The sequence below is a fragment of the Oxyura jamaicensis genome, chromosome 6 (genome assembly GCF_011077185.1).
Source record: "Oxyura jamaicensis isolate SHBP4307 breed ruddy duck chromosome 6, BPBGC_Ojam_1.0, whole genome shotgun sequence".
Lineage (NCBI taxonomy): Eukaryota > Metazoa > Chordata > Aves > Anseriformes > Anatidae > Oxyura > Oxyura jamaicensis.
Window position 1 is genome coordinate 30,206,209 of NC_048898.1, and position 18,907 is coordinate 30,225,115.

General features: G+C 45.3%; 1 protein-coding gene across 2 annotated transcripts; it reads left to right on the plus strand.

The window, feature by feature from the left end:
• Positions 1–334: 334 nt before the first annotated feature.
• BAG3 (BAG cochaperone 3) lies at positions 335–17,560 on the plus strand. Of its 2 annotated transcripts, XM_035329987.1 has the most exons (4): positions 339–584; positions 10,993–11,349; positions 13,046–13,426; positions 16,233–17,560. In XM_035329987.1, exons 1-4 carry the CDS (start codon positions 414–416, stop codon positions 17,007–17,009), a joined length of 1,686 nt encoding a protein of 561 aa, XP_035185878.1. In that variant the 5' UTR covers positions 339–413; the 3' UTR covers positions 17,010–17,560. The 2 variants fall into 2 exon arrangements, with proteins under 2 accessions (XP_035185879.1, XP_035185878.1); XM_035329988.1 differs by lacking the exon at positions 13,046–13,426 and having other exon boundaries at positions 335–584.
• Positions 17,561–18,907: the final 1,347 nt, after the last annotated feature.

The window sequence follows — 18,907 nt, forward strand, 5'->3', positions numbered from 1 at the left end:
GCCCAAAGCGAGCTGCAGGCCACGACTCACGAGGACAATAAAACAGCCGATCCTGAAGGGCAACGCCTGTGCGCTCCCTGACCCGCAGCAGACCTTATTTCTTCCCTTTGTCACCCAAACCCTTCGCCCACCGGGCTCAGGGGGCTGCCCCTCAGCGCTCGCCCCGCGGTGCCGGGGCACCCCCAGCCGCCGGCGCGCCGTGCTGGAGGCCACCAGAAGTTTCCAGCCGGGCAGCTCGGCCGCCTCCCTCCTCCTCCTCGTCTCCGTCCCCTCCCCTTTCCCCTCCTCCGCCGGCCGGCGGCGATTTCCAGACACTTCCAGCCCCGTTCCCCCGCCCGCCCCCCGCCCCGCGGCGGATAAAGCGGCGGGGCCGCGCTCCCCGCCCGCCACTCGGCGCATGGCCCGGCCGCACCATGAGCGCCGCCGCTCACTCCCCGCTGCTCCAAACGGAGGGCGCCTCCGACCCTCTGCCCCCCGGCTGGGAGATCAAGGTGGACCCCCAGACCGGCTGGCCTTTCTTCGTGGACCACAACAGCCGCACCACCACCTGGAACGACCCCCGCCGCCGGGGGGAGGCGGCCAAGGTAGGGCGGGGGGCGCCGGGGCCGGGGCGGGGGGCGCGGGTCGGGGCCGGGCTTGGGGGGGTCCCCGCCGAGCGCATGGCGATGCGGTGAGGCCAGGAGCTGCCTTTTGTCTCTGACGCACTGCAGGGCCTTTTTTGTGCATTAAATCACCCGATACCTCGGCCCTGTAATGTTTATTTAAAGTTGGTCAAGTCCGCCCAGCGTTGGTTGGTTGGTTGTTGTGTTTTTTTTTTTTTTTTTTTTTTTTTGGCTGCGAATAAAGCCTGAGCGACGGAGAGCGTTTCAGAGCAGCCCGACTTGGGCTTGTCAAGTTTTTTATTCCTTTTTTTTTTTTTTGGTCTGGTTATAAGCTGTCCCAGTCACTTCACTCTCTGGTTCAGTTTCGTCTGCGAGTGTGCTTGGGGAAAATCCCATCCTAGTCCAAATATGTCCATGGCTGAGGGGAGCGGGGCTGGGATCCACCAGGGCCCTCAGACGCGGCTTTTTCGAGCCAAATTCTGAGTTTTCGGAAGTTAACAGCCGCTGGACCTGCTCTAGCGCCTTCCTAATGCGATGACTAGACAGAAAGTGCTGGAAACTTGAGCCGGAGGAGAAGTTGCCAGCCTGGTGGAAAACCAATTCCCGTGGGGTTCTCTCGCGTTTCTCCGCGAGTAACGTCGCTGTCGCCCCGAGTGCGCCCGACTTGGCAGCCTCGCCTCAGCTCCTGCCACCCTGTGAAATGGGCAGTGGTGAAACACAACAGCCCAGCACCCTTTGGCCGTCCTCACCACTTAAAATGTCGCCCGTCACCGCTGGCAGGACGAGGCCCTGCCGTGCCCAGGAGGATCGCTCCCCCCGGGACCACGGTGCTGGACGAGGGCTGTGTGGAGCCCGGTCTGGCCAGGAGCCCGCAGCCGCCTCCCTCAGCTGCCAGCCGCGGCTCCGGGCCTGCTGGAAGGAGCCAGCCGCCGCCTGGACGTGGCGCGTGTGGAGCCCGAGGAGCTGGCACCCCGCAGCCGAGCAGTGAAGGGCTTTGATCATCGTGACACGGCTCGTGGCCAGGCTAATGCTGACAGCGGCCCCTGCTTCGGTGTTTTGGGCAAGGAGAAGCTTCAGGCTGCTTGGTTGTGCTGCCTGGGCTGCCATTTTAAAAATAAGCCTGCCCCCCAAGTCATATTGCGTGCCAAACATCTCACATACAGCCTTCAGAAGGCACCCAGTAACTTCAAAACGTGTCTTCAACATAACTATTACAACTTTTTTTTTTTTTCCCCTGTAGCCATGTGTAAAACACGAGGATCAAAGCACTAAAGAAATAAAAGAACGTAATATTTGCTAAAATACTAATTGCCCGTTTTATGAGCGCTGACTTAAAAGAAATGAAGGGGCTGTGGTTTTCTAGCATCCTGCAGCTAAGGCCAGGCAACTTGGAGCAGCTGCATTCACAGAGTGCTCTTTGAAATGCAGGAAGTGAATCGCAATTGACGAAATACATCCCTTATCCCATTTCATCTGAATTATGAACTACATAGTTCTAGTAATAATGCAAAAATCTTAGAAAAATCTAATTTGATAATGTGAGCAGTGAGACTGGCATAAGGAAAAGTGCTTTAACTCCTGTTTGGAGCTGCTGTCTTCCTGCTGTAATGAGGTACCTACTAACACTGGCTGTTATGGCAGTAAAAATAATAAATAGCATGTTTTGTAACCTTAAAGCATACTTGAGCAGAAAAGCATGCTACTTAAAGGCTTTTGTTAGGGAAATACTACTTGAAACTCTCCCATTTAGGAGAAAAGTCACTTCTAAGCTGCATTTGATAATTGTATGAAAGCAGGATTTGAAGTGCTCTAATGGATCAGTGCTCTTTTTGAGTGGGTGCCTGAAACAAAACAAATTTCCAGCCCTATCTGCTGTAAAATCTGCGGTAATGAAAAGCGCCTCCTCTCCTGCCAACTTGCAAGCGTTATTACAGAGAAAGTTGCACCTGCTTTTGAACTGGTTTTGTGGAATACACTTTTTTTCCAAACAGCAAAGTCTTATTGCTCACTATAAGCAGAAATTTGTATGCTTTGGGACTGTTCAGAGCGAGGGAAAGGCTTCCAGAAGAGGTAATAGAAAATTGTTGCAACTTGTGGTGATAGAAGTAGTAGGTAATGGTGATGTGGTAAGGCCGTTTGTTACAGCCTAGAGTTAAGAGTGTCTGCTTGAATTAATGAATGGCCTCTGAAATCTTTTGTTCCTCGCAGTAACAAGTGTATTTCATGAATAGGGATACGAAGCAAAGGAATTTCACAGTCAGACCCAAAGGAAGTATTTCTCTTCCTAAATAATATTTTCTTAGCTAAACGGTGAAGACAGATTAACCAAAGAAGAGAGATTAACCAGTGACTCTGAATTTCACATTCAGTGGTGGTTTTTAAAAGCATTCAATTCTTTTTTTTTTTTTTTTTTTTTACCTGAACAATGATAAAATTACAGATGGAGGCACAAAGTATTATTAGCTTTCTCAGTTTCCTAATTCTTAGTCTACCTTAAATGAGAATTTAGGGGGTTTAAGAGTGGTCAGAGAATTGCAAAAGCTGACTTGATGTGTCAGACCATGTCTTTTCAAGGATGATGATGCAGAGACAAAACTGGTGCTGGCTCTGATTGCTTTCATTAGTGAAACAAGTGTGGTTTTGATCCCCTTTATGATGGCCCTTAAACCTTTACAACCCGTTTCTCCTTACTCTCTCTGCTGAATAGTCACTCCCTTTTTAAGGACACCTAGGTACAGAAATGAGCTATCACCCTGCAGGTGGGCAATGAATGGAGCACGGGTGTGAAGCTAACTGAGCTTTTTTTAGCTGAGTGATCCAGCTGAGGCAGCATTAAAACAGTGCCATCTTTAACTAATCATCAGTCTTGGTCTCCTTACTTACTCTAGGTTTGACATGCGTAACTCTGCTGACTGCAGTAACTGTACCAGATACATAATTGGGTAAAACAAGAAATGGCTCTCTTAAAATTTTAACCCATGACTGAGCCATTTTAAATGGAGCTGGTTCTTAACTTTACGTTTAGGTACGTAGCTTCCATACATCATTGAGATTCAGGTGGCTTTCTTGCATTTTTCTTGTTCAGCTTGGCCTCTTACTTAACCACACAAAGGTTGTGTGTCCTTCTTGTGCACATTTATCCCAGCTCTTTGTATGAAATCGCTGCAGTATCAGGCTGGACTAGGGAGGCCTTACTGAGAAAGAACAGAATCTCTTACCGTACTCCAGTGGGAAATAAGCCATGACTTTGCAGATGGCTGCAAAACATTTACTATCCAAACCTCTTGGTAGACTAATGATTTTCTTCCAAGTGTCTAATTAGTTAATAGCAAGTCATCTTAAAGGTACAATCAATATCACAAAGTGCGTGTATATGCATATTTCTTTTACTAGCAGTGTCACTGTTTCTCCTGTAATTTCTTTGCTAGGATTATTGATTTTTTTGTAAGCTTTTTTTCTGTGTTATCTTACGCTGACCTACAGCAGCATACTTTCCTTGAGGCTGTCTCATGTTAAATTGTTTACTCGGTGTTCCCCAAAGTGTTGATCAAAGGAGACTATGTTTAAAGAAGAAAACATAGCAAGGCTTGTATAAATACGTATTGATGCCCCTTCCTTCTGTATGACGTTCCCACATGCAGTAAACCCAGTGGGAAATACTGCGATTAAAAATAGAGCAAAGGAATTGACTGTGCTGAGCTTCACTGAAGGCACGGATGGTGATCGATAGCTCGCCAGTGCCGTAGGTTTGAGCCTGGCTGGCTGGAACAGCCTTTATGTCTGGGAACAGTCATAAAAGCGGTATATTTATTGGCTGCAAGTGGCTGCATCGGCCTAAACAAAGCGGGGGAAAGGCATCTTAATCTGTTACTGATGGGTGCCGTAGTGTTCATGGAACAGCTCGCTACGGCTAAGTTCCTGTCCTCACCCTTGCGGTTAATTCCTGACCGGTTAATTCCTGACCGTTGCATCTCTTTTCTCTCTGCTTCCCCAAATAAGTCTTAAGTCACTCGATTCCCATCTCTTTAGCAGTGAACTTATTTTTGAGTGCTGACTTCTCATGTTCAAGTTGACTGAAAAATTCTTTGTAGACCAAATTAGAAATTGCATTGAAATTGCAGTAGAGCTTCTCTGAACCTCTGCAGCTTTTGCAGTGGTTCACATCAGTGGAAGGGAATGTCAGAAAAGTAACATCATTTTAATTCTGTTTTACCTGTAGTGGTTTTTTTGTTTGTTTGTTTAATATTACTTATGCTGATACGCATTTTGTTACAGTCAGGTTTATAGTTCCCCCTTCCTTAATTAATAAGTTACCAGATTAGAAATGTGTATATATAAAATGTACGATATAGAGAACTTGGGTAATTATCAGTAGGAGGCTTCTGGAGGGTTGTGTGTTGACTTTGTCCAAGTTAGCTGAAGCTGCTTTATGTAGCTATTTAAAACCTGACTTGATAGAACATGGTAAACAGGGAAATAACTTACAGAGATAACAGTTAAATCAAAAATGAGGGGTGGGTCAGATCAGAAATAAGGAAAAGGAACTGCAATTAAACCTGAAATAACGTGGCAGTGTTTGGGCTACCATGCAAGAGGAAAAGTAGGAAATACCTTAATTCGTGGTTCTGCTCAAGTCCCAACACGGCGTGCCTTTTATCTAAAGGAGAAAGGAAGAATTCTTGTGCCAGCGTTCTTAGCTAGGAATCATTATTTTTAACACCTATAACGTCTACACAGGCATGACTTTTCCATAACCACATGGCAAAAATAGAATTGTTCGCACTTGAACCATGATAAGGCAGATAACAATCCAATCTGCTCTGGGGTATAGAGACAGGATCACTCTCTAGGTAAGCTGTCTCCGCCTCTTTCTGTGGCAGATATGCCTCTCCTTGTGCCAAGCTAAATAGAAATCTTTAACAGAAGAAACGGCTTGTTCACAAATTACACTACTTAATTACAGATGAAAAATGTTGGATCTTCCCATATTTTGCAGAAGCTGTTTTAAACCTTTTTATCTCCTTGGTTTTAGAAGCAGGAAAATCAGACGCAGGGTGGTGAAGCAACTTGCTGACATCAGCCAGTAGGTCAGGTAGCACAAAAACATATTTTTATGGCTGATGGCAAAGCCTTATTTGATAAATAGGGTGCAGCGCAGCAAGTGCTTTTATAGCATTGGAAAATTGCTGCTCAAGGAAGCGAAGCCTGAAAACTGCTGTGTGCCACATGACATCCAGATGAAAATGTAGACCCTCGCTATAACCTGTGGAACTCAGACTGACTCTTCAGTTAAACTACTTATTCTTTTTTTATGGGTCACTGTTTTGCTGCTTGAGGCTTGTGCTTCCTTCTGTGCGCTTCCTTCCTTCCTTTCAGAGGGCTTTCCCTCAAATCTGTGCGTGGAAGCCATCAGGATGGGTGATGCCAGCTGTCCAAGAGCTCCTTGCAGCACTCCCTGTTCTCTCGGGACACGTTCAGGTTGGCCCCTGTGCATGGGCCAGCTTCCAGTCAAAGCATGAAGGTGAAACATCTTCCTGCCATGCCAAGATGGCATTGTAGCCTGTGGAAGAGTCATCTTTGTGATCAAAAAAGAGCAGTTGCAGCTCCTGAGACAAGATAGGTCTCGCTCAAAGTAGCCAACAGGTTTGCTTCAGTAAGCCTGTTGGCTCCGAAAAGCTTAGGTTTAGATTTCTCCTTCGATTTTTACTAGTAATTGTTTGTTTCTAATGACATCATCCTGTCCCATCAGTTAGAGCATGCATTAATGTAATGCCTGTATAATACAACACGATAATTACAAGAGAGAACTAAAGGCCTATTTGCCTACACAGGTGTATGTTGTGAAATAAAAGGCAGCATTCAGCAAATAAAACATCAAAAGCAGCTCAGTGTATAAATAAGTTGCATGATGTGACTGACGTGAAGGTCTACTGAGACAGCTCATGAGGCTAAGCTTATTCATGGTTTCCTTCTGTCATTAGCTAATGATATCTTGCTGAAATGCCTGTGTGCCCAGTGTATTTACTTGAGCACAAATTGTGAGTAAAAGAATGAGAATGCAAAAGCCTTCAGTGCCTGAAACAGCAGCGGGTAGTTACGGGTCAGTGCCGACAGCAAATCGCTCTCCACCATGCCACGTGGCTAATTCCCCAAGAAGTACTAATGAGAGAAAACTTGGTTGTTATATTTCTGTCATTTAGTTTAGTTACCTTGTTGTGTTCTGAAAGAACATGACTGTACTGCTCCTTGCTCTGAAAATACAGGATCTGGGCTTAAAATCACAGGGCGTGTGCTGTCAAGTCAAAATTTGTCAGATGCCGGCATTTTCTCCGTCATTGGAGAAATGAGGGTACTTCTATTCGCTTGATACTCTTTAAAGCAGCAGCTTAAAAGTTCAGAACCATACTGAAGTCAGGAGACCTGCTTGCATACAGACAGACACTGTATCACTTGGGAATGTTCATAAAACTCATGTTCCTTTGCTAGATAGTATTTACGAAACAAGTACAACTTAAATATTTGTACTGTTGCTCTGCAACAGGTATGGAGATGCTATATGTAGGCTTTGGAAAACTGGATTTCCTGTACTGCAGATAATATCTGTGCAGTTTAAGAAAAATGCTACTGTGTGATGGTAGCAAAATCACTTAATTTCTTTCTGTAGGACATTCTGCTGTAAGAGAAATGAAAAATGTATTTGACCAGCAGTTTTGAAAGGGAGATTCCAAGCTTGATACAACCTTTCAAGTAACATAGTTTGTGTGCAGAATATAGACGAGCTTCCTTATGTTGGCACAGCCACCTGGGTGACTTCATGGTGGTTTGTTAGCATAAGCAGAGAGGGACGCTGCAGGTTTCTGTGATTCTGTAATAACGTGGTCAGTCCGTGGAGCATGTCAGGCATTAGGTCACCGTCGGTCTGGATGGACAGTACAGCTGTGCAGGGAGCTTGGTGGAAAGGTTATCTCTCCTGTGCTTTTCCCCAGTGGCAGTGTCAGAGCTCGCTTAATCTGTAAGTTTGAGGATTTTAGCGTCACTCCTGGCTGTGCCCTTCCCCTGGGAAGCCAAGTGTAGGATGTGGGGATATGAAGCGTTTTTTCCAGTTGCACAACTCGTGCTGGCCGCACCTCCCCGTGCTGTGGTGATGACCTCAGGACAGAAGCGCCTGTCCCCTTCCCACGAGGTAGGATCGCTCCCGAGCTCATCTTCTCCATGCCTTGGCCCACACGGAGCAGCTCCCGCAATGGTGCGGTGCAGCTGAGTTTCTGGGTCTCTCTGAGCTACCCAAGGCGTAGGCTGGGGCTGGTAAAACTTCTGTGCTTCTTGGGGGAGTTCTTGGCATTTCTGTGCTCCCTCCTTTTTGGAGGATTCTATCTCTTAAATATGAAGAGAGCTTGTTATCACTGCCTGGAGTCCTGTAGGGTTCCTCAATACGCCGTAGCTTATAATTGCTCCATTTCATTGTAAAAAGTACTCGTTTCCTTGGGTGAGGGGAAGAGGAATTTCTTAATGCAGTAAGAGAAGTTGTGTTCTTGCTGGTTGTATTTAAACCAGGAAGGATGGTGGACTAAGATTTCTAAAGCAAAAATAAATACATTTCAATTGGTGGTATCTTTTATGGTGGTTTGCATTCGGTGTGAGCTCCTGGGCTGTTTCAGGTAATGCGCTTGTGAACTTAACAAGCAAAAGCCATCTTTGTTAGAGGGCAAGTAGAAACCAAAAATGGAAGTTTCTGCTCTCTGAGCTGGCTGTGCAGTGAAATTTGGGAATTGAAGCATTCAGAGGGGACCCACAAACACTTTGTCCAAGCGCTGCAAGGAGAGTTAGTTCTCCAGGGCCTGGTCCCGCTCCCTCACGCTGTGCCCAGACACACCCAAGTTTCTCCTGAGCTCTTCCCCAACCTGTTTGTCAGGGTTGGAAACTGGATCTCCTGCACAAAACAACTTTCTTATTTTTTGGGGGGCTGAAAGCATATGTGGGTATATTGGGAGCTGTGTGCTTGTGCTGTTGTGCTGGATTCTCATGAAGAGTGAGCCTGGCCCTCTCGGAGCCCCCTCAGCCGCCTGCCCCAAGGCCTTGTCAGCCCCGTCCCCACATCCCAGCGCTGTTCCCCATGCAGGGCGTTTTCACCACACACCAGTTTTGTGTGCTCATGGATGTGTGAAACCAGGGGGAGAAAGGGAACAGGAAAGGAGGAGGAATGTAGAGAATGTGGTGATACGAACTGGCTAACATCAGCAGCCGTTTATGGAGTTAAGCATTAATTACGTGCGTGGATCGGGGAGAGGAGCGGTGAGGAGAGAGCCTTCCCTGTCTGATCTGCATGCCTCAGAGCTATGGTGCTGGAAGAGAAGGCAAAGCTGTGTTTGTGCCTGAATTATGGATTGCTCCCATCTCACTACTGATAAGTGACAGGAAAAAACCCTCAACTACAAGGGGGGAAAGCCTGGAACCAGCTCAAAGCTAACTTTCCACAGGAGCAGTGTATGCTGCTGTAAGAATAAATGAGGAATTACAAGGGTGTAGTTCACGCTGTGGCTCTTAAAGGGGGGGGCGCGGCCCCCCAGTGAAACTTGCCAAAAAAATTGCTTCAGACATAAACTGAACAGTTTCAGAAAGCAGTCTAGCCTGAATTTTTTGTCAGTTTTGGGCTGCTTGCTTTTACTTCACCCTCTCTGAAGCTGCAGAGGCAGACCTGTCAGGTTGCTGTGATGGTTCAAAGCAAGGGCAGCCTGAAGGGGCTGGAAACAGATAAGGGGGGCCAGGCTCCTAGGAGGAGTCTCGTGGAGGCTGGGGCAGTAATACACTGAGAGTGCTGAAGCCTTGACAGGGATTTATGGCTTAGCACAGCTCCAGAAGACTGAAGGGCTCGTCTCCAAACAGAGCAGCTCAAAACGCCGCAAACCCTTTTCTTGTTAGGGCACAGGTGGGTGTTGCTGCGGGGCCTGGCAGTGCTCAGCGTGAGCACATCCCCTTTTTTATAGCAGCTAGGGGCTTCGCCGGTCAAGCAGAACGGGCAATCGGTTATCGGCTCTCAGGGTCCCAAAGTCCCCAGACCGTCGGCTCTCGGCGGGCACAGGCAGCTTCCCGGCGGAGTGAGCTGAAAATGAGTCATCTGCCGCGGTGCCGCGCTGGGCATGAGATCATCCCGTGCTGTGGCTGGAAACGCCAACTGCCTCGCTTCTCCCGGCGAACTTTCTAGGCCTGCCTCTCCTCTGTGCCTTCTCCAGGGCTTTTCTTTTGCTTGTGGGGGGTTTTTAATCAGCCAGAGGGAGTGCTTGTGACTTTAATTTTTTTTCCTTTCTGTACTTGTTATCTTTATTTTATCGACTTAGGTAAATAGTAGCATTTATTCTCTGCTTGACTGCTTACAGAATTTGTCAGAAATCCCTTTTAAAGGGACACCCTCAAAGAGGAGGAAGAGTCAAAATCCTACTGTTAAAGTAGTTCTTAATGAATCAGTGTACTAATGTGTACAGAAGCTGCATAAACGAAATATTTTTGCTGTTTAAACACCTCTTTAAAAATAGGGTTTCTAACACTTGCACCATATGTCCCCTTATTAAATTCTCCTCTTACTGAATAATGACATTACCCTCTGAATGACAGAGGTGCTTGTTACATGATCTGACTTAGAGATACATCTGGAACTTGGCCCTAGCGGGGCCTCAAAATAGAATGACCGGTGCAGGAAGAACTTACTAGAGGACTTGTGAGAGATCTTGGTACAAACCACTTCCACCCTTGCCAGGGCTTTGACATTGTCCAGTGTGCGTACTTGGGCAACACAGGGACTTATTTTATGTTGCTTTCCAGCATTTTCTTCCTTATTATGTGATCCCGCCTTCTCTCCTTTGTTACTGAAGTGGATCCTCTCAGCTGCAAGTGAATGTAGTCTTCTGAATGAGGCCATACCAACAGATACTGCTCTTCTGATAAGATTAGGCTTCCTTGGAAGTTTCTTTCCGGTGTTATCTGTAGCACTGGGTGGATTTGGAGAGGTGCTATAAGGAAACAGCTCTGGTGTCCCACAAGCACCTATGTAAATAAGCGTGGCACCACTGAGGCGGCCAGGCTGGTGGCAAGTCGGAAGGGCATGCTGAAGAAGAAACCTGCTGTAGGGTGGCAGGGCTTCTAAAGCCTGAGCTGTTGCTGCCAGGAGTGGGGAAGAACAACCCCCACTGCTCATTGCTGAGCAGACTGCTCGGCTCCCTCTCATGCCTGCAGATCTGCCAGCACCTGCAGAAAGTGCTGGGATGGGCCTGAGAGCGACCGAACTTGTCATGCCGAGCTGTGCTGCTTTTAGGGCAGACCTCTAGGGCTGCTTTTTCTTACGTGATGTATTGAGCTGAGGCACCAGTGAATGCTATGTGATGTTTTTAACTTCCAGGATGGCCAGTCGCTGGCAAACGGTCCGTCTCGCGATAGTCCCAAGCAGCTGCCAGCACGAGAAGGCAATGTGGTGTACCCCAAGCTCCGGGCTGGCTACATCCCCATCCCAGTCATCCACGAGGGCATCGACGGCAGGCAGCAGCACCCCTGCTACTCCGCTCAGCAGCCTGGCACACAGCGATTCAAGACAGAGGCTGTGCCCACCGCGGCGCAGGCGCAGACACCGCTAAGGGGGGCCTACGCCAGCCCTGAGTCCCCTCCAAGGGGACCGGCCGAGGCTTCTCAGGCAGATAAACAATGTGGACAGACAACGGCAGCTGCAGCAGCCCAAGCTCCGGCCACACACGGACCTGAGGTAACTTGTCAGTACTGCTAGGGTGTGTTTGCAGAGGTCTTTGCAGCATGTATGACCTGAATGTCACACGGGTAGTTTATCCCTCAGAAAGCCAGACCTGCCACAGGATTACATTTTCCCAATACTTCCCGGGTATTAAAATGCAGAAGTGCACAGTCATTTCAGCAGAAGGATTCATTATTTTTCTGGCATCGCCAGCTTTGTTCTGCAGTGGTTTCTGCAGAAACAAGTGTATGTAAATGGCCTCTGAAAAAAGAGCCTCCAAGTGGTGCAGGTCCTCCTACAGCAGATGAGGACTGTTTTACAGCTTACACTGGCTACCCCGCACTGGGAACACAGGCAAGTCTCTTGTGCTCTGCACCATGAGGAACTGTGAGGTGAACTAATGGAGAGACACAAATACAAGTGGACAGTTAACTAACAGTCAGGGCCACTTCAGAAATTGCACTGTTCTGCTTTTCCAGCTAGTGCTCCAGCTTTATTAAGTGTATTTACTTACATACAACTTCAAAAGTGAATGGTGAAATTCCTGTCCTTCAGTTGTATCTTAAAATACTTTCAAACCACAAACTCCTTTAAAAAGAGAGTCCCCCTGCTTGCTTTGCATTTCAGAAGGTAGGATTTTGGTTTGCCTGTTCTCTCTAATTAGCAGAATCAGGATTCATGTAACATACCGAAATATTCGCTTCACTTCTATTCAGAGTAAGATGAGCAGAAAGTTCAGCCTTTATCAATCTGAAAACAAATCAGCATTTATTTATTTAAGGTTCCTGCTTTGTAGGCAGCTGAGCTGAGCAGTTCACCAGCACCAAAAGAGGTCTCGTTCCCCATCCTCTCCTGCCTTGCCTGCCCTTCTCTTGCTTCCAGCTACGTTGTCCTGTGCTCTCCTCCGTGCCACCTCCAGTCTTACCTGGCCTTTCACTGAGCCTTGTAACAAACACGTCAGGAAATAACCTTTTTCCTCATTCTTCATAACATAAAGTGGTCAAAGAATAGTCCGATAGCTGCTGGAGTTCGTGCAAAGTAGGTGATGGACTGGCATAGCAGGAGGAGGGAGAGAGCTGTGAGCAAACGAACTGCCTTTCCCCAAATTCTGTAGACCCGTAACCTGAAACACTAGCAGATGAATTCTGCAGCACCTCCAGTGCTTGCTCCTGCTAGCAGCAGGTCTAAGCTCACACAGCTTTCATTGCTGGTACAAACAGGGCTAACATGTTGGAAGGTCTTGGGGCGAGAAAGGGAGCATTAGCCACATGCGCATTGCCTAAGCACATGCTTAAAAAATAAATCTGTTAGCGTGATCAGGATCAGAAGTGTAAACTTTGTGTGCCTCTATTAGTGGTTTGTTTTTGTCTGCAGCATATAATTTGTTTGCTTAACTTCAGTTTGCCTCAAATTTAACAGGTTTAGACAGGAACAGCCATGTAAAAGCAGCAAACATTCTGACTGAGCATCCACTCCCTGCTTATTTGAGGGCTGGGAATGCTGTAGCTCAGGTTTCTACTTGTTATAATGATGCTCTCTCACAACTGTGGTTTGTCTAGTGAGGCAAAGAAAGAGACCAAGGAAGTGGATCCTTTGCATGCCGGAAACACTAGTTCAGATTCCAGGACCATCTCCCTCTTGCTTTGGAAATGAAAAGTACTACAAGCCCAAAATGGTTAAAACTTAATAATGGATTTTGTTTTCATGGCAGCCTCAATCTCCTGGAGCTCCTGATTCTCCAACGGTTTCCTCTCAGTCGTCTGGCAGATCCAACACAGGAAGCCATCAGCTTCCTCGTGGTTATATTTCAATTCCCGTGATCCACGAAAATATCCAAAGGCAACCATCGCAAGTCTACCATCAGGCCCAGAAGACACACTACCCTGCCCAGCAGAGTGAATACCAAGCCCACCAACCAGTGTTTCACAAAATTCAACCAGATGACAGGGAGCCTAAGACAACACGAGCGCAGTCTCCCTTCAGAGTGTCTCAGAGAGGTTCATCAAGCCGTGAAAGTTCACCTGCCAGAGTTACCACCCAGATACAGTCCCCAGCTCCCATCAGAGTACAGACAGTTGTAGACAGACCCCAGGTATGTAGAGTGGGGAAGGTTCTCACCTGCCACTTACCTTGGTTAGCCATACTGGGCTCGAGCTGAAAAATTGGCTCATGCCAACAGGTACATGAAAGCATAGAAAGCATTCTCTGTTTCTTAAACGCACGGAGATCCTGAGATAATGTTGGCAGCAAGCTGCCTTTCAACCCATCAGGATTCTGAAGCCTGATCACTGAAATATGTTAAGCAAATCACTTCTAACAGTTTGTTTTTCTTCTCGTCAGAGTATAATTTGGTGTAATTATTCTGAGGTCATTGATACCGCAGTATGTTTGTGAAAGCAAATCAGGTCCATGAGATTTGTGGCAACTATGTAAATACACCTCATTAATGTCTCAGAACCACTGAGGAGAGCATCAGATACGCAGAGTAATTTCCTTATGGAGAAAGAGGATCATCAAAATCTAGTCTTGAAGCTTTTTATTCCTCCTACATGAGGCATCCTCTTGCTCATAGATAAATATCCTGCAACCATTTTCTAACTTCCTCAGAGCAGAGAAGTCCTACCTTCGTAATGACTCTTTAAATAATGTAGGACTAGGCTCGTACTTGATTGCTCTGTGTGTATGCTACACTGGCATTTCAAAATCTCAAACCAACCTTCGCCTAATGAACTAATAAATTTCACAGTAAGTATGACTGCCCTTCCTCTTCCTAGTTCTGCCACTAAGTGCCAACATCTAGCATCCCGTATTGCATGTAATAACACTTGGGGTTCTGGACTCAGAGATTTTAAAAACTGATATTTAGACTTTAAAAGTGCTAGTTTTATTTTGTTGAAACTGATGTTACAGGACTCCTGTAGGCTGTTCAGCTTTCCCCAGATGTATACCAAGAGTACTAATACTCAAAACAAACAAAAGTCTGAGACAAACCACACACCCCTCGTATTTTAGGAATATTCTATTTGTAAATAGTCCAGGAGGGAAGGACTAAATCTTGATCCAAATTGTAAATACAGATAACTTTCTGAGAAGGACGAGTTGTAAACCTCCTTCTCTGAAACAATGCTTGATGCCAGTTGTCAAGAGTCAAGAATTCCTCAACATAAAATCACCTCTTCCTAGGAATTTGACAACTAAGTGCACAACACGCAACAATCCTTGTTTCTTCCCTTCAGAGACTTCACACTGAAAATGACAGGAGCGGAATTAGTTTAGGATTTTTGGAAATTAGGCGTTAGGACAAAACGATAAAAACTTCATTAGTGGCATATCAGCTAAAGTGTTAGTTTATTTGTAGGGTTGAGAATTTAAGCTCCCTAACTAAATTACATGTTTAATAGGTAAATAGTAACGCTGTCAGTGTGGGCCATTTACTTATCTGGCTTAAATATAAATGTCGGTATTTTACTTAACCTATCTAAATCCATGAGAGAGAGATCTACTACCTTTCCAAAAAAACCTCATGTGCATGAATAATGAAGGAGGTGGCAGATAAAGGAAAACACATCTCATGAATTCAAGTTTTCCAATAAGACTTTTAAAATTCCTATCAGTTTTAAGACATTTCTCATTTGATGACTGACATCTGTAATAATCCCAAGGATCGTCTCTAGTAGCTATGATGTAATAAGATTTGCACACAGAAGTTGTCAATATTCTAAAGATAAAATCAGAAAAAATAAGCATTAGCAAAAAACGAGTATCTTAAGCAGGAATGGGATGAGAGTAGCCCAAAAGATGATTAAAACCCAGCAAAGTACTGCTAACTTTGCAAGAATTACTAGCTCGTAGTTGCTGACACACTAAGGATGAAATGTTGATGCTAAAGTCAGCTGTAGAAATCCTACTGACTTCAGTCAGGCTGGGGCTTTGCTCTAATGTCCTATCTTACAAAACTGCTTGTAGGGCTAATTTTAGTGAGCTGGTGGGTCAAAAATCAATGGTTTTGGTATTAGTACTCACTGTGATAGCTTAACAACCGTGTGGACTCCTCAGCACAGGGCTTTTTGTGTTTCAGAACACTGAAATTCAGCAGTGCACAGGGACGAGTAATCATTTGGAGTGTGCTGAAATTGCCTTTCTGGAAGTACTGAATATGGGCTGTTAAGTAAAATTTGGTTTAAATTCATCACCAGGCATGAGGGAAAGTAACTAAAATTCACTGCTAATTGAGAATAGCAAGAGCAGTGTGGAACAAAACTCCTGTTGGGCTCGGAGGCCACGTGGCTCTGTTTAAGCCCTACAGTTTGGACTGCACCTTATGGAGCAGAAGGGGAGGCTCACAGCTTGCTTATACCTGTCACAGCTGAAGGTTGGACGGACAAAGCTGCAGGTTGTAACAAAGAGGAGAAGGGGAAACTTCCCTCTCTCTGTTCCTTCTGCTCGTTCCTATTTCCTAGCTTTTTCACTTGCCTTGTTCTTACTCTGCCATTGCAAAGTGATAGGAGCCAGGACCACTCTAAGTGTTAAGGGAACGGGGAAAAGGAGCTTGGGAGCACCTTTGCCTAATGCTTGGCAACAACCTATAATGAATGCCTTTTCCATGTTTAAGTGCTGAGGCCTTTATTTTTCTTAAGAGCACCTGGTGGCTGTTACGGGTATTCCAATTTGAAACAGTTAGGCCTGGGTTTCAGAAGAAAAGGTACTGATACCTTCTGACAATTGAGGTGTTTCTCTAGGAGATTTCAAATGAGGCATCAGTTAGGGATCTTTTCTAAAAAAAAATAAATAAATAAAACAATTTAAAAAAATGGTCTAATCTGGCTTTTAGACAGTTTTTAAACAGAGTAAGGAACGATGTTTATTTTGTTTCAACACAAACTTGTCTTCCTCACCAGGTTTCTCAGCAGCAAGTCCCACCTCAAGAGCCACCAAGACCATCGCCACCACCACCTGAAATCAAAACGGAAACCAAGGCAGTCCCACCACCCGAACCCGAGGTGCCTTCATCATACATCCCAATTCAGGTCACCCACCAAGAACCAGATTCTAAAGTACCGCCCCAGAAGCCTCCGGTTGTGGCAGAGAAAGCTGATAAAAAGGTTCCCTGCCCAGCTAAGGTTGTTCCCCCCCAGGAAAGGCCTGCTCCTGAAGAAACTGCACCACCGAAGACAATGGAAACAGGAGAACCTCAAAAGCATCCCGGTGTTTTGAAAGTGGAGGCAATTCTGGAGAAAGTACAAATGCTGGAGCAGGCGGTCAACTCCTTTGAAGGCAAGAAAACTGACAAAAAGTACTTGATGATTGAAGAGTATTTGACCAAAGAGTTGCTAGCCCTAGACTCAGTGGACCCCGAGGGTCGTGCGGATGTGCGCCAGGCCAGGAGAGATGGTGTAAGGAAGGTCCAGAACATTTTGGAAAGACTGGAACAGAAAGCAGAAGATGTCCCGGAACCGGTTCAAATTGATGGACTTCAACCTACCTTGCCAGAGCCTAAGCCACCACAGGAAATCATGGAGATTGAACCTGTGGTAGTCAAGAGCAAGGGAGATCCCAGTAATAAAGATGGTAAAGAGCAAACCGAAATGGAAAGGCATCCCCCCGAAACGAAGGAAGAAGTGTTTACCAATCTGGCCACCACAACAAACACACCTAATAATCCAACCGAACCCTAGTCACCTGCTGAAATTAAAAAAAATCTCTCAAGACTTTATAACTTAAAGTGTGTTTAAGTGAATTTTAAGTTGCATGCATTTCCAGAGCTCTTCTCAACTGGTTTTTAATCAACATAGCAGCTTGGGACACAGTAAACACTTTGTGGGGGAAGGAGGGAGTTAGAAAGAAAGTAATGCATTTATCCTTTATTCTTACACTATGTAAAAGACATGTCTCAAAAATAAACCCTGTGAATAACTCTTAGATCAGCTGAGTTGGGGGGAGGAGGGGGAAAAAAAAAAAGGGAATGACTTCAGGGTTAATATTGATGCATGTTGGTTAGGGTGTATTCTTCGGCAGGTGATTTTTGTAAAATCAGGGGCCTGCATTGTCAGAATACCAGTCCTTCTATAAGTGTAGCCACTCTAACAGTAATGTTTTTATTTTTAATGTTCACAGTTGGGCACTTTAATGATGGATAGAAAGTGTGTAAGAAACTGTAGGGATATTTATGTGTGCAGGACTTCAATGCTATATTTTAAGAGGGAAATAAAATACTATAGAAGCCTAATTTAGTCTTGTGATTTTATGAGCTGGAAATATAAGAGCAGCAATCGGTTTCAAATACTCGTCTAAACATACATATTTCTTCTGGTACACCATTGTAGCTGAAGTCTGACAGCTGCTTTCTCATCAAGACCAAAATAATCCTTTTTCCATTCGCTTGCTTTCTTTTAATTTCATTGTCACATCACATATGTGGATTGAGGAAAGATTTGGGCTTAGCTTTTTTTTTATTTTAATCTTGTGTTCCTGGGAATCAGAAGTCAACAGAAATTTGCTGGTGCCTTACAGAAAAATTAGAACATCTGAACTTGTTCTGCAAACTCATTAGCCTCTTAGTAACAGCTACTGCTGAATTTGCAGCCAAACACACTTTGTTTTGCAGAGCACTTTGAACACTGTGTATTAATTTCCAGCTGGAGACACTCTGTATTCATAGCACAATTAAGGAGTGATCCTCTCATTTCACAAACAGTTGAAGCGTTACATCGGGGTTGGTCTAAGTGATGAGCAAGATACAGTTAAGCAAGGAATATAAAACGTACTTGGGGTTACGTCCATGTAAAATGAAAGCAGCAGACTCAGACCAGTCTGGAATTATTGCAAGCGAGAAAGGAGCCTTAACCGAACTCCAGGAATTACTCTGGGCTTTCATTTGTAAAATGAACAATCTTTTTCTACGTGATAGGTCATGTTTACAGCATATGAGGAAAACTTCAGATGTGCAAGGCAATTGATTATTTAGGAAATCATACTCTGAATCATGGGATTAGGTTGGAAATTAGGTTTAAACCCATCTGAAAAGCTGGTTTTAAGAGGCTGGGGTGGTAATTTGGAAATGTTGCTCTTTATCAGAAGAATATAGAATTAAATTGTAATGCAATCAAGGTTTTTAAACAAATGCACTGTGAACTGTCTGCTTAGTTGTAGGTAGAAGGTTGATGCTTCTTTTAGTTTCATTTTGATAGTCAACAACACCATGTAAAAATACACAATGTCTTGTAACCGTTTGGCTACCCTAGCTTCTGGAGCAGCATTGTAGGCATTCCAGCAGAAGAGGTGTGAAAGTTCATCCGCCTGCATAATTCTTGTATGATCTCACTTCAGTGACACATTCCTCCAGCAGGATTACATTTCAGCTGAGGACACAGGGCTCTGACATCATGTAACAAAAATACTTAAATCAAAGAAAATCAGCTGTCGGTTCTCCCACTGAAGCTCCCAGCAAGGCCTGGGGGAGGCACAGGGCTGCGTGAGGCCGCATCTCTTCCTGGTTTCCCTTAGTAGCCCACTGAGGTAATTCAGATCAAACCCACCTCGTTAGCTGAGATGGCAATGCACAAATTCAGATTAC